The sequence below is a fragment of the Tricharina praecox genome (genome assembly GCF_024521635.1).
Source record: "Tricharina praecox strain CBS 144465 chromosome Unknown BZA05scaffold_1, whole genome shotgun sequence".
Lineage (NCBI taxonomy): Eukaryota > Fungi > Ascomycota > Pezizomycetes > Pezizales > Pyronemataceae > Tricharina > Tricharina praecox.
Window position 1 is genome coordinate 2,928,966 of NW_026250403.1, and position 15,214 is coordinate 2,944,179.

At 53.4% G+C, this 15,214-nt stretch overlaps 2 protein-coding genes across 2 annotated transcripts; one reads left to right on the forward strand and one right to left on the reverse strand.

The window, feature by feature from the left end:
* Window positions 1-9,839: 9,839 nt before the first annotated feature.
* BZA05DRAFT_22826 (uncharacterized protein) lies at window positions 9,840-12,008 on the forward strand. Its single transcript, XM_051479787.1, has 4 exons — window positions 9,840-10,621; window positions 10,677-10,816; window positions 10,879-10,979; window positions 11,034-12,008. The coding sequence occupies exons 1-4, from the start codon at window positions 10,078-10,080 to the stop codon at window positions 11,821-11,823; spliced, it is 1,575 nt and encodes a 524-aa protein (XP_051344758.1). The 5' UTR covers window positions 9,840-10,077; the 3' UTR covers window positions 11,824-12,008.
* Window positions 12,009-13,813: 1,805 nt separating this feature from the next.
* Window positions 13,814-15,028, reverse strand: BZA05DRAFT_383530 (uncharacterized protein). The gene is made up of 4 exons (XM_051482228.1): window positions 14,662-15,028; window positions 14,537-14,590; window positions 14,113-14,479; window positions 13,814-14,040 (listed from the first exon to the last, which is right to left on the reverse strand). Exons 1-4 carry the CDS (start codon window positions 14,899-14,901, stop codon window positions 14,000-14,002), a joined length of 702 nt encoding a protein of 233 aa, XP_051344759.1. The 5' UTR covers window positions 14,902-15,028; the 3' UTR covers window positions 13,814-13,999.
* Between the last annotated feature and the right edge of the window lie 186 nt (window positions 15,029-15,214).

Consider the following 15,214-nt stretch of genomic DNA (forward strand, 5'->3'; position numbering starts at 1 on the left):
GAACCGAGTGGGAGATGCGCGTGCACCACGCATGTTCGCTGCTGCATTAGATAAGGTGTATAGTATGTACCTTCATCTCACTCCCCAGCGTCATATAGAGGATGGGGGGGTTTCGACATCCGTTAAAGCCCCCCTCCACCCGCCCCACCCTCCTGACCTCCGTTGTTTCAAACAAAGCCCAGAAACGTGGTTCCGAGAACGTTGCCGCGCCACTGGTACCAGGGGGTTCCGCTTCATAGTTGGGTATAGACGAAACTTGCTGTGTGACAGATATATATATATCATCAGGGCAACGACCGTTATCGATCAAATCGATGACAGGAACGGGCCACCAATAGTGATGGCAGGCAGGCGGGCAGCAGGAACAGCAGCAGGAGCAGCAGGTAAGACGGCTTCCCCGCTTGTTCAGCACCCCCCGCATTAGTAGATTATGGATTGCAGAGTACTCAGCACCAGACAGGCCGGCCCATGTTGCGGGTCCGGCACGGAAGCCCTCGAAACGAAACTAACCAGCGTATAATCCCGGAAGGCCCCATGACTTACGGTGCATTGTGCCTGCGCGCGCCTTATTACTCCGCCGTGGTGCGCCCTACCTAGATACCGGTATGGTGTATGTATTCGCGAGATTGTATGTACGGGCATAGGTAGCTATCCAGCTACGCGGGTACGATGAAGCACATGAGCATGTCGCTCGTTTGAGGATGTTTAACTAAGCTGAAGAAGTACGCCAGCGCGTCGTTTCAGAGTCGACAAGGACCGCACCTACTTTAGAATCACCCATGCCATGAAACTGCTTTCAACCGTCGAGTGATGGGCAGTATTCCAACGGGGCCATTGGGAGCAATTGATCCGAGAGGCCCGCCGTCGCATCGGTAGGCACGGTCGGCTTTTTCGGTCGACACATTGACAACCAACCAGCCAGCCAACCAACCACCGGTTTCGAGGTCTTGGACGTTTGGGCTCATCGTTCCTCAAAGCGATTAGACTTCCGACCACACACCGGGTGACGGCCATGTGGATTTTAGTCGGGGAGTGGCTTGCGAACCAAAGCGGTAAGCTCCGACTCCCGCCTGGAGAGAGAAAAAATCCTGGAACGATTTGGGTTGCCGAGACGAAGGAATTGCTGCTGCCCATGGTTGACCCGAGCGAGCGAGCGAACTCCACCTCACACCTTCACCACCATCCACAAGTTCAGAAGCAAGCCCCGAGAAACCCCTGCTTGTCTGGCACGTGCGTCCGCATGGCGTGCCGTTGCTTTTTTCGCATAATCGTCTTCAAGTCTGCTTCCAGAAGCACTAAACGAGTGTTCTTCGCATCCAAGGGAACCACGAGGTCTGTGTCGTACATGCAGCTCAAGCGCTCGATGCTGGTGGTGGTAGTGGTATCTAGTGGTGGTGGTGCTGCTGCTGCACTGCACTCCCCCTGATACATGCTAACCAAGCAGATAGTTACCCCGCGGGCCCACCGCAGCAACATTCTCCCTCGAATAAGGATCCCGAATGCGACTGCCGGCTGTACCGCCCCTGCCTCCTTGCGACATTGCTGCTCCTGTCGCTGGACCGAAACGGCCAAAGTGCCAAGTCCCCCAGGAAGTTCGCGGGTTCCGGAGAGGAGGAGTTATGTATACAGAAAGTATGTACTGCATGTAGAGTGCTGTGTGTTGGAAACACCCCTCGATCCCGCACCCCATAGTTAACTTATCGTTTGGCAGAAGCAGCTGAGCGAGCCTAGCCCAAAGACACTTTCATCTGTGTTTGCTTCTCGCCAGCTTACTTCAACCACCCAGATTGCGGGCCGTTGCAATATGTAGAGTACCTAGAGTATCTACATGGAATGGCTGTTAGAGTACCGTGATGCATTGCTGCCATCGATGCGAGCAACCCAATTTCCGCCGGGTGTATAAAGGCCCTGTCATATATGGCGGGCCCTGGACATGGTTTGGCGCTGGGCCGGCGCCGAGACAAAAAGTCTCTCCGCTGTATGTACCAGTATACGTACTATCCATAGAACTGTTCGTTCCGAGGTTGCTGTTTATCAGGTTGTACGACAGTACGTAATGCAGCATTTCGTGGCCAGCTGAGGAAGAACAACAACTCCACCAACGAGAGCGATTCAACCAGAAGCGAAAAAAACGCAATCAGCGATTCGACCGTCAAATTCCATGCGGTATGTAACTCCACGTACCTACATAACATACAGACGCAGACGACACCAGAGCAGCCGTGCGTTTTTCTGACAATAATCCCTGCACCTTGCTCATGGCGATTGCCGAATCGACGATATTATTCCGGAGCCTACATAAAGTAACTTTCCATCATCCCCCTTAGCACGGAAGCTATGATCATGGGCTGTGGGCTCTTCGACCAAGCGTCAACGTCTCGTTATGGTATGCATATCCCCATCGCAAATCACTCACTCCACAGGGGGAGGGAGGTGTCACTGCTAGTAGTGGTCCACCATCGCCGCACGGGATGTCCAGGCGAATGAATGAGCTCGGACGAACTCATGACAGGAGGCCTCCCACCCTCCTTTTGCGCTTCTTTAGCCACAGCTTCCTGCGGCAATTCTAATTCACAGGCCGGTGCTGCATCTTATGCAGGTCTTCGCAAGTGCATGGAGAACCGGTAACTTTGCGATTGAAGTCGTGCCGCGTCTTGGGACGCCCCGCCCAGCGCCAGAGGAGATTGTAGTTCAGGCCAACGGCCACATGGAAGATTAAGGCGAGTTCTAAAAGATTTCAAATCTGGCGGTGGCACTGTGCCTGCATTGGAACCCTGTGATCCGCAGCTCTTGCGCATAGGTATGTTCCGCCAATACACCAAGCCAGTGTAGCTACCATTCTTGACCTCCAATGCTCTGATTTCCATCAAGCGGTTATGGTTGCAAGCCTGAATCTGTTCGATACATACAGGCTTTCGTTGCCGCCGGTAGCCTTCAGATGACTGCGGATCTAGAGACAACTTTGGGCGGTCCCGAAGTCTTCACCACGGCTCGCACTCTAAGTGGGGACCGCGGGCCAACGTCCTGCAAGTCGTTCTGGCGTGCTATGTAAAGTACAGACGGCGTAATGTACCTGTAATCAACCGCGGTGATCGCGATGAGGGTCACACTCAAACCGGATGACCACCCGGCGGCCATCTGCAGACAAGATGATGCTTAGAGTAACCCCGTACCAGATCGTGGTGCGAAGTACCTAAAGTAGAGAAGTACACTATCTCGGTGTCTTCATCTTCGGAGTAGACCGTTGCACTATCTCAACATAGGTAGTAGGTATACAGCTTGTAAGAAAGAGCTGTCTGTATAGAGTAGGTAGGGACCCCGGATGTTGGGATTGCAGAAAATGCACTTGCTGAAGTGAAGTGGCTGTCACCCAAGCACGATAGCGTACTAAGCAACCATGTTCCAGGTGTTTAGCAAGTGCTGCGCCCTGTTCGGCATCATCTTCGTGAGTGTCGTGTCGTGTGAGTGGGGTCGGTAGAGATAGGTATGACGAAGGAAGACCGGCTTTCGTTCTGAGACGACGGCAAATCCCACAGGTGGGAAGTTCGAGCAAGATTTGTCCCATTGGATGATATTTGCTTATTTTCCTGGATGGCAACAACACTCATAGGCAGAGTAGAGTATGCAGTGCGTCAGTGCGGTTGCGCACACTGTTTCAAACATTATTTTCCTCCTCCTCCCCACTTCGGGACTCGCGAGCTGTAGAGCAGCTGCGAGACGTCCTGGTTGTCGAGGGTTGAGAATCGGTCTCTTGGCTGCATCGGCAGCGGAGTTAGCTCTTGCTCCAGGGGTCTCGGTGTGATGAGCGGTGGAAAGTGCGTGGGCCTTGCAAAGAAGATCCCAACGTTAGTTGGCTTGCAGGATGGGATCTGGCTGACGCCTGGGGGCGGGGCGGGGGATGCAGAATAGCCATAAACCCGCATTTTGAGCTTTGATGTGCGTAAAATCTTGTTGTCGGGAAACGGCTGCCTCATGGAAGTCATTGATGGGTTTCTCCAACCTCTTAGGTTTGCAATCGATACTTAGCTGAGGTATAATCGGTCAAGTAGGATTCCGAAGTATGTACGGGGATATATCCGGTCTCACGGCGAGCTGTGTAAAGAATTGTTTCATGAGAGAGTTCTGCGGTGCATGCTGCGAGGTTGAGTGGAGGTGAGGTGGTTGAGAAACACAGCGGAGCTAACGAACCCATCCTGTGTTACCGAAGGCTCAGAGAAAGAAGTGCGAGAAATTCCATACGCCTTCCTTGCCCGCACAGACGCACTCTTTCCGAATGAGGAATTGCTCTGGAAGCTTGCCGTTTAAATGAAAGTGGTAGGTCATGATGATGTTTGCTTTGCCCAGAAGTGGATTCGGGGAGGAGAGGAGGGTCTATCATCGACCGGATCCGACCGCACTTCGTGACTTGCCACCCCTTGATCCCAAACTCTTCACCTTTTACAAGGCACTGCTGGTACATACGCATATAAAAATCACCATCTCCAAAATAGGAGTACTCTTATTGCACACAGAATATGGAATCTAGGTAATGGGACCATCAGGATTATCACTGGTGACAAGCATGTGTGCCTAGGAATGCGTCTTCCTCATCAGACATTGGGCGTTCTTGTATGTATGCGTCCAGAGCTGCTGGGACGCTGTATCGGCTATCTGTTGATGCTCGCAGTCTTTAGCCTTAGCCACCTGGTGGCAGTTGTATGATAGCTCGGGGCATCTCCTTCCTCTCGGTTTTCGTCCCACGGAGGAGTGCATCCAGCTCAATCAGCAATTCAGTCTCCAGCTCAGCGGCGGCGGCAGCGCGGGGCCACCATCTCGTCCCCCCTTCGCCATCATAATACAGCAAATTGAATGGAGCCAGTCGATACACCGGTAGAATGAAACCCATGTAGATATCATCAGAAGCCTAGAAACGTATTTTCCTATACTGGATCCAACATCCATTTAGTACCGTGTTTCCTTGACTGCCAAACATTGAACAATATATCCTAGGAAAAGAATGTGTCGCCGAGGCTTGAGATGGTAAAATGTGGTGTGTCGTGGGTGGGTGGGGTGATTACCTAGCTGCCGTTGTCATTGTGAGGATGGAAGGTCACGATACCTACTCTGCTAGAGAGTACTCTATATCCCGCTCCTCCGCAATACCTAAGCAGTAATTTTCTGGGCAAAATTGCCAGATCTGGCCATCTCGCATGTTTGGTATATATCAGAGTAGGCAAATGTCGACCCCGAGTAGCTGACAGACCCTCTGGTGTTTCGGTTATGCAGAGGGCACCGCTCCCTGATCGAAGGAGCACAGTCGATTGCTCGAGCAGAGTTGTTGTTTCGTTCGAACGATGGGCAGTCACTCACTCCATTCACTAGCTGCTACAGGTCTCTTTAACTCCCCCGATCTCAGTTACCAGTGACCTTGTAACTACGCCCTTTGCTCGAATTTTGCTTCTTTGCGGAAAGCATGAAGACCCTGCGTTGCTGTCCTGGTTATGCTTTTTTGGATATATATCCCGGGAATGGCAGTTCATATGGCTATCCTACTACTATTGGCAGCAATGAGAGTTTATATCCAACATATTGAGTACAACCGAAGGCCATAGAGTGCTCAGAGTACCTTCCACTCGTAGCAGGCATAAAGTATCCGGAATATTTTAGCGTGATGGAGTTTCCGGGACATGCGAATCTTTGCTGCAACTGGGAATTTTGGATGAAACATTACTGCTTAGGAAAAGGCTTCACGCCCAGGAAAAGGGCTGTATGTCTGGATACTAAAAGCATGCCACGAGCACTCTAGGTGAATAATATCAAGTGCTGCATAAAGTAAAGTAACTACAGCGGTGAGTGCGGAGCGATATGTAACATCTTCACCTAGCGCAGTACCAGAGTAATTCAGGTGTTCGGCTTGAGACCGGTGTGTTTTTATTTTTTTATTCCCAGCGTCAAGGAAGGATTCTCACCGCCTTCCTCAATCTCTGTCCCGGCCACTGCCACTATCCACCGGGTCCATTCGGCTGCTACTGAAGTCTGAAGCTACACATCGACCTCGAAAAAGGCATGTTAGCCATCGTTTTGGCCGCAAAAGAAAACCTCCTACATAGCCGGCCAGTAATGGCACCGAAAGTCCGCTAGCCAGCGACCAACTTGTTCCGCAGGTCCGTCAAAAGCAACCTGTGTACGACCGCCTAGAATCTGAAGTGATACGGAGTGCTCCTGAGCCAGGAAAGAGATGCTCCATACCGGTTCTTGTCGCCGTCAACTGCGAGGCTGGAGGATCCGGGGCCGCTCTGGAGTATAGTACCTATAGTACCACCTCATTGATTCCCGCCTGGCCCGGGTCCCTGCATGGCATCTGATCGACTCGTTTCCTGTGCGGTTGGAACCAGATTCTCTTGGCTGTCTGGCAGCGGAACACGGTCGAAAGCCAGCCGCCGGTTGGGACTTCTCCAACCGCGGGAAGTTGTGGTCAACTATCGGCGGGCCGGACATGGCAAGCCACCAGACCTCTGTGGGGCCGGGACAGCATACAAAGGTGGACATTGCGCTGGTACGTAGTGCTCCTGTTGATCTTCGGCTTTGCCATCTTCGGCGCTGGCAGAACAACCCTAGAGCCCCTTCGGGGAGGCTGCAGTTCGACGCACTGCGCGGTGGGGACCGACTAGCTCCAGGAGCGAGGTGTGCCAATGGAAGTTCGATTCTGGGAGGCTCGCGGTGATACATACCACGGTCCACTAGGTACCATGCTACACACACGCACAGAGATGTGGCGGGGCACTCAGATCGGTATCTACTGGCCAATAGCATCACGCAAACCCCGCAGACCAATGGGAAAAAAACAAAGTCCGCAAGCTTCGCACTTGGCGGCACGAGGAACATCACGCAACCGAAGACGCAAAAGCTAGTTAGCCAGGTCGTTTCAGTGCCCGTTGCCTGCGGATTCCTTCCCGTGCTGGTGTGTTCTGGTTTCGGGCTCGGTCGCGTCTTGGGGGGGCGAGTTGCCGACGCGAGGGCTTCCCATGGTTACGAGTGTCGACCCAGGCCGTCCCTGGCGTTGCGAACCACTCTTGGGTCCGTAGCGACGCGGGGAAGTGCAAGAAGAAGTTTGGACGGTGATGACAAAGCCCGAGACGATGCTCGAGGTAAGGACCAAAGTAAGAAGTACCTGGTACTCGAGGGATGTCCTTCCATACCAGTCCTCCACCACGCAACCACGGCCATTTGCACGCAACGCTCGCGTCCTCTCTCCCCCCTCCCTCCGTTTCGATCGTCCGCCGTCAGAACGCCTCCGGGCCTCGTTCCATCGCCAGTGCTGGGCCTTTTATTGCCGTTAATATCGAGGTGGGGACAGCGGAGTTGCTTAAACGACAGCCATGACTGCATGGAACACTGCTCAAGGTACCGCATGTGTACCAGCCACTTCTGTCCTCTGTCCCCGCCGCCGCCGCTCGCCTTTCCAGGGTTCTTCTAAGTTCTGCTTCGAATTCCTTCTCCTTCCGTTCGCACGGACCACCAGTGTCCACCACCATCTCATCCCGCCGGGTTGCACCTCCATCGCGCTCGTCTAAGAGAAGGACCTATCTTGCAGGCTTACGCCCACCACCACCAGTCGGTCGGCCCCATCCCCTCCCCCCCCCTGCCTCGTGGTACTACTCTACGGACTGCTCCTCCTGAAGTTGACCCCAGAGTCTGAACAGACCCCAGCGCGTGTTCTTCGTCAGATCCGTACATACTATACAATACAACCCACGCCCCCCCCACCCACCCATCATCCCCCCCCGGCGCTGATGCTGTTTTGCTGCCGCTGCTCGAATTGCAACTTGCAAACCACATAGACTACCCTTCCTACGGACTTATGTACTACTTGCCTACCGCAAAGTCTCACTCACATCCACCTCGCGCTCACTCGTTTCTCGGATCACGCACGCACGCACCTCCCCTCCCACCACCCCCCACCATCGCATACCCGCCCACCACCCACTATCGCACTGTACCACTACCACTACTATACTGTCCATAGAAATCGAGTCGACGAGCAGCAACAGTTGTTCTTTAGTGACGGCCATCCCAACCCTCCATATCACCGCACGTACCACTCAACCCCGTCGAACGGTCGCCGCCTAGAATAATAATAATTATTCCATATTCCCCCCGCCCAACGGCCGCAAACTCCTACCTGTACTTAGCTTCGACCTGCGCTGCCGAGTCGTCCGATCTTTCCCGCCAGCACGCCTGAGCCCAAACATTACCGCATTCCCGCGATCCTTTGACAGACGTCTGCTGGAACGCATTAGGCCGGCTGCGACAGAAAGAGAGAGAGAGAACACAGGCACACGACAGACAGCGTAAGTAAAAACAGTCCAGGAACGGACGGGGGCGGGGGGGGCGTGCTGCGCGGTTCGAGTTTTGAGTGCGAAACTGGGATCTTGAGTTGACGACTTTTTGTTCATCAGACAGCCTCTCGGAACACCACGCCCTTAAGACGCACTTCCGCATACTACCACACACGTAACCGCCTGCGCCCAAGCTTATTGAATCTGCGGGCAGAACGAGGCGGGTGGCTAAAGTTCTTTCAGCCAGACACGACCGGGCGAAACTGCGCGCGTCGTTTTTCTGCATTTGTCGCCGAGGAAGGGTGGGGAAAAGACCACGCCAGTCTGGTCGCAGGTTCTCCAAGGTGCTCTGGAATTTTTCTTTCAGAGGAGAAATTTTTACCCAGTGTCTGTGCGGTTGGGCTTTCGGATTGAGAGTGGGGATTTGCTCATCGTTTTTTCTGCGGCGAACGTTGCACAGATTGGGAACTCGTCACCCGAAAGCGTTCGGACAAGAGTTGCTTGTTCCGTTTGACGCGGTATCCTGCGGATTGTTCGACGGGTGACCTTGTGTGAACTCTTGTCAGGTTGGAGGAGAAGTGAAGCGAGCGAGTGTGGTGGAAAGATCACCGGTCTAGGCTCTACTACCTGCCCGCCTTTCGGAGGTGACGATATTAATCGACGACTTCGAATTTTTCGAAGTACCTGCAACTCAGCACCACCTGCGAGTTTTTGCGGTGCTTGCTAGAAGATCTCGGGCGTATTGGGCTTTGGGTCAGAGCTTGACACACTAGGGCAACGGTCAGGAGGATTTAGATCAGGACGGAACATCCCACGACGAAGACGACCGCTGAAGAGATTTGCAAGCGAGGCCGACTGCCAAAGGATTTTGAAGCATACATTATATTTTTACCTTTGGCGAGCAACAATCGGCGAGAAATTCGGTGAACAAGAAGCCGACCAGGCAACCGGAAGAACAACAAGTAGTGTTCAATCGATAACCGTCACGTCAGATTATATCAGTCATCTCCGCCATCCTGCCAAAAGAACCGACTCCGCCTAACCCGCCGCCCCCCGCCTCCCCCTTTGGAGCAGGTTATACGATATCCGGATTCTGTACATACCTCATCGTCATCATCATCACAGCGCATTGTTCCGTCCACAGCACTAGCTTCACATCATCTGCACCAACGTACATACATCCACACACAACTCGACCCCCCCAAAGAACAGAGTAACGTGACTTGATTTCGCTGCGGGTTGCCGATATCCCAAGTTGCGCAGACCCTTGCCAACGAACCATTTTCTTTGACGAAGTTCATCCCATCTGCCTCGCCTTGTTTGCCAACTCCTCCCCCGCCCCGCTCCTCCGTCCAAGCTCAAGCTCGGTACCTTGCATTCGGCATACCCACCTCTGGCTTTGACGTCCCCGTCTCAAGCAGAAATTGGGTATTCTAGCGGTTGCGGCTGGTTGGCGTCTCGGCTTCTGCACTTGGCTGTCGGGTTTTCTGTGCACATTACCGCACCCTGCTGGTTCCCGTCGATAGCTGGCTCGACAGGATTACCCTTAATATCTACCCACGCCGAGCCAAAACTTTGTTCACATTGTGGATTCGGCTACTCTGCCACCGGTGAACTTGTTGATATCGTCGCCAACATTTTAGGCTTCTCTCGCCGACAGAATACCCTATCCTAGACACCCCTCGGCACGGTATACTTCTACCCTGCGCCAGTACCAGTTTTCTTCCTCCGTCTTCCACATCTCAGACCAACTTCACTTATGGATTTAACCAATATTCTCAACACCAAAGAAGGAGCAGCGGCAGCAGCAGAATCAGCCCCTCCGAGCATGTCTTTTAACCAAGAACTGCAGGCAAATGTTCATCTAATTGCAGCTCCTCGAGATCCGGATTTGCGCGGCCCGCGGTCCGAACTGGCTCCCGAAAATGAAGGCTCTCACCAGTCGTCAGGATCTCCGACACCCTCGGATCGGTCTGCGGCACCTTTCGGGGCTAGTCCGGCGCCCTTTCCCCAGCAGCCCATGAGTGTTGCTTACAGCAGTGCATTGCAGCAACAACAACAACAGCAAATCCAACAGCGACAGCAGCAGCAGCACGAGCAGCAGATGCAACAACAGCAGCAATTCCAGCAGCATATGCATTTACAGCAGCAGCACCAACAGCAGCAGCAGAACCAGCAGCAGCAGCAACAGCAACAAATTCGAGGACCCGGCAGACCGTCGACTGGAGACCCTTCAGCGAAGGCTTTCCCTTGTAGCTCATGCGGCAAGGGTTTCGCACGACGCAGTGACTTGGCCAGACACGGTATGTAGTAATCTGTGCTCTTGGTGATGGAACGGAGGCTGATAGTGAACTGCAGAGAGAATACACAGCGGTATCCGGCCGCATGTCTGTGATTTTCCGGGCTGCGATAAGCAGTTCATTCAACGTTCTGCCCTGACTGTGCACGCTCGCGTTCACACCGGAGAGAAGCCCCATATGTGTGAAACTTGCGGAAAGGTAGGCTCGGGATCCTTATCGGTTCGCCGTTTCATAGTTGAATATTCGCTGATACACAATAGCCCTTTAGTGATTCAAGTTCGTTAGCACGGCATAGAAGGATCCATTCCGGCAAAAGGCCTTACAAGTGTCCCTATGCGGACTGCCAGAAGACTTTTACTCGGTACGTGACTAGATATCTTATGGAGTGAGAGAACGTAAGCTAATAGAGACACAGGCGTACGACCCTTACCCGTCACCAGAACCATCACACTGGAACCATCAGCGAGGCGGCAGCAGCAACCGCAGCCGCTTTGGCAGCTAGACCGAGCCTTCCTCGGCCTGGACGTCCGCCGCAATCTCCGACTGCGCAGCTCATGGGTCACGATTCGCAGACGTCATCCGCTCACTCGACGCCGTCACCAGGTCAAAGGACAGCGTCGCTATCACCAGCGTTGGATATGCCATCGCCATTCGGACGCCCAGAGTACTTGTACCGTGGCAACGGCAACATCACCTCTCACCCGCTGTCTCTGCTCACAGGGGGAGAGATGCAACCGTTGACTCCCCGAGCAACTCCGACCACGACGCCCACGATGCCATCGGTTATGATGCCTGGCGTCAACCGGCCCCCGCCAACGTCGAATCCGTCGTATCTCGGCCCGATGAACCAGTCTTTGCCACCAATTCTTGAACCATCAATCAAGTCGGAGTTCCAGAGGTCTGGCAGTCCGCACATGTCCCTATCGGGCAGTCCACACATGTCATCGGCCCCCAGCCCCCATGCATCCCGTGGCAGCCCACATCTGTCATCGGCCTCGATGGGTTATCACTCGCCGACGTACCCTACGTCTGCACCCGAGGATTCCTTCTTCTTCCCCCCACCACCACCAACTAGTTTTCAAACCCACTCGGCATCGCCCGAGCCCGGTATCAACTACAGTGAGAACTCTTTGCAAAAACAGTTTCAAAAACAGCCCCACTCTTCCTATGATTCACAGAGTCGGAAAGTTTCTTCTACTGCTTGAATGTCTTGAGAATATCCAGCTGATTATTTTCCTTCTCACCGGAATGTAGTGCTGACGGATCCATCCGTTGTTGCCACGGTGTTCAATGTTGACGGGGAATGTTTTTCTTTGATTTGATCTGATTTTTTCTTTCTTTTCATCTTAACCTTGGGGCGCGTGTGCTTGCTGCATTTTTTTTTGTTGTGAATAGATCGGGTCGGTGCAATTGCCTTACGGGTAACAGGTCTTTTTGGGGTGTCGTCTGTTTTTTCTTTCTTTTGTCTCTTTTTTTTTCTTGGATTCTATTTTGCTTTTGGGGTGGGGCTGATGAGCACAGAGTCTGTCGGCCATCCTCCTCTTCTACTTAATAATTGGTTTCCCCTCTGTAGGAATGAAGCATTATTATTCTCTATCTCCTCTCTCTATCTATCTCGTGGTCATGTGGTTGGCTGGCTTTGTGTCCGGATTTGAATCGTTGGAGTTTTTTGTCTTGTCTTGTCTTGTCTTTCTTTTTGGCGGGTGCTTGCTTGCTTGCTTCTCTTGCTTACTTGAGTACTTGCTTGGGGTAATGACGCTGACGATGGCAAAAAGTTTGGTTGTTATGGGATAATGTCTGCGTTGCGTTTGCGTTTGCTTTTTTTCTTCTTCTTTTGCTTTCTTTGCTTTCGTTTCTTCGGCTCGGCTCGACTCTATTCCCGGGGCTCAAGTCGCAGTTGCTGAGTGCCGCGTGCGGGGATTGGGTTACTGTGCCTTATTTTATTATACCCTATGTGCTTTAGCTTTGGTCTGTTGGGTGTGTCTATTGGGTGTGTTGGTGTGTTTATTGGGTTTTGGGAGTGTATGTTTGGTGTACTTAGGTTTGGTGCATGTATGCCATGTGTGGCGGCGGCCCGCGTGTGCAGTGATTGGATTAGGATTATACGTCACTAATTATTGAGTTACCGATTGGGTTGTCTATTGAGTTACCGATTGAGTTACCGATTGGGTTACTAAGTATTGGGTTATGGTAAAGGAAAGGCTCTCGGCACGAAGGTTCTCGGCACGAAGGTTCTCGGCACGAATTTTGTGAGCGAAATATGTGAACCGTGAAGCTTTCGGGCGTGCTCTGGCGTGCTCCGTGATGAGGGATGCTGCGGACGATGCTTCCCGTGCGGGGTGTGTACCTATGGTGACATGCAAACTCTGGCTCTGGCTCTGGCTCTGGCTCTGGCTCTGGCTCTGGCTCTGGCTCTGGCTCTGGCTCTGGCTCTGGCTCTGGCTCTGACGGGTTGACGTGTCGGCCGATGCTTCTTCGGAAGATACCTGGTACTATACTGTATCCCACCGGGTTGATTTTCTGCTGCTGCGAGGCGGGATGCAGCGGCGATTGCAGCCGAGCCGAGATCCGTGGGTCCCGTCCGCACACAGAGTTCTCAATAGCCAACAAGCCGGTCAGCCAGCTGGGCCGGTTTCTTTGAACCCGTGGATTAGGTTGGGGGGATAAGCCGGCCGGACCGGCTGGCTGCCAGGGCCGACGTCCGGGAACGACAGAGCTCGGCTGGGATGTATCGTTGCCGTGTGCTCTGACGTTCGGTGGTTCACCGGGTTGGCTGCAATGTCTGCTCTTCTGTGGGGCGCGGAGGACTAGTTGGTGGGATGGTGATTGTCGGCGGGGACCCGTGGAGCCTGGAGGCGGATGATAGGTTGTGCGTGGTTAGTTGTGTTTTGGTTGTTGAAACTTGAGATTATCATGGTAGGACTGAGCCAGTTTATAAGTCGCCTCGTTAAAAGGATGGGCGGTTGGAAGATACACGGAGAAGATAAGATATATTGCCTACTCGCCGTTGGCGGTTGGATGATGGATTGTCAGGTTTTACCTATATGTAGTAGAGTGGGTATCGAGGATCATCCCGTCAGGTTCGTTGATTACATCAATATACCTAGATAACGGAGCACATTGTCGCTGTGTGGGATGGGCGGGCAGTGAATGGGAGGATTGTTATTGTTCAAGGCTCGCACATGGTGATGGTATGTAATCGGTTATGACTGACAGCAGGCCGAGGCCGAGGTGGGAACAGGAGGTGGGGGGATTGTGCTAGAATAGGTACAAGACAAGATACCACGGCACAGCGCGATGTTGCGGGAGTCCATGTATTGGTGATCATTAAAGGCAAAAGCAGTGAGCGAGTTAACTAGAAAGAAACAACAGCCTATTCGATCAATCCCCTTTGCAGATAGCTATGAACTCTTCCCTACTGACTGCACGCATCACCAATCATTAGCACTCGAGTGATTTCCAGTGATATTGCACACGGGGAAGGAAGGACATACTCATGCCATCATTATCGACATCGAACTCGTCGATCATAGCCTGCAGCTCTTCCTCCTCGAGATTCTCTCCGAGCTCCTTTGCGACTCTTCTAAGATCGTCGATTCCGATCTTCGGGTCCCTGCCGTCCTGGCGTCCCCCACTGCCCACACCAGCGAAGAGCTCGAACGCACGGCCGATCTCTTCCAGCGGGTCACGCTCCGCGATCTTCTGTGTCATGATGTCCATGAATGCTTCGTAGGTAATGTAAAGGTTGGTGGGAGGGGTGTTGGCTGGTGGTGCTACGCCTGTCGGGGTCACGCCGTGCCGCCGGATGATGTCCAGCAGCTCTGGCTTGGGCGTGTCGAAGCCGAGGGCTTTCATTGCTACCTGGGGAGATTAGCGGGGCGGGCGGGGCGGGCGGGTGGGTGGATCGGTGGGCAGTACTTTCAGCTCGTGGTAGTCGATCCTGCGGTCTTGGTTCAGGTCGAAGAGGTTGAACTTTACATCAATCAGCTTCGTCTTCTTCTTCTCTCTTCTCCTCTCTTTCTGCTGGAGACAGGCTTAGTCACCGCGTCGGCAATCTCATCCTTCTGGTCCTGTGTCAACTCCGCCTGGTATTGTTGCTCCCGTTCGCGGTATGCTGTCGCGGGCGCCTTCCCGCTCGCTCCGACCTGTGCAGCGAAGAGACCTCCGCCGCCGCTTCCACCGCCCGTTGACGGGCCGGGTGAGGCCGGGCGAACGTTTTGACGACGCGTTCGTGATGACTGTGGCGCCACGTTCGCATTGGGTTGCCGGGTGTTTCCGAACATGATGGTGACTGTGGAGTAGGCTGGTTCGATCGAGAGGTGTCTAGACGTGCCGGTGTGGGCGAGTCCTCGTAGGCTGTGGCGGAGGCTGTGTTGTTGTTTCTTTCTTGTCGTCTTTCGTGTTTACGTTGCTGCTGCTACGGCTTGAGAAGTTGAGGTGACGCGCCCGAACGGCTCACCTCGTCACGTGGCTCATATCACTCGAATCCCATCCGCCAATCGATGATATGTGATGTTCACACTTTATCACACCTCGTCGGGTGACTGGATTCGCATGCTTCTAGACCGTGAATAGACCCATCGATATCGCTTTTTC

What these genes read in the sequence shown, in the direction of transcription:
- BZA05DRAFT_22826 (XM_051479787.1), top strand. Translation starts at nt 10,078, where the DNA reads ATGGATTTAACCAATATTCTCAACACCAAAGAAGGAGCAGCGGCAGCA. An exon ending in CAGTGACTTGGCCAGACACG is followed by an intron (nt 10,622 to 10,676) that starts GTATGTAGTAAT and finishes AGTGAACTGCAG; the next exon opens with AGAGAATACACAGCGGTATC. An exon ending in TGTGTGAAACTTGCGGAAAG is followed by an intron (nt 10,817 to 10,878) that starts GTAGGCTCGGGA and finishes GATACACAATAG; the next exon opens with CCCTTTAGTGATTCAAGTTC.
- BZA05DRAFT_383530 (XM_051482228.1), bottom strand. Translation starts at nt 14,901, where the DNA reads ATGTTCGGAAACACCCGGCAACCCAATGCGAACGTGGCGCCACAGTCA. An exon ending in TCGACTACCACGAGCTGAAA is followed by an intron (nt 14,480 to 14,536) that starts GTACTGCCCACC and finishes TAATCTCCCCAG; the next exon opens with GTAGCAATGAAAGCCCTCGG. An exon ending in TGTCGATAATGATGGCATGA is followed by an intron (nt 14,041 to 14,112) that starts GTATGTCCTTCC and finishes TGATGCGTGCAG; the next exon opens with TCAGTAGGGAAGAGTTCATA.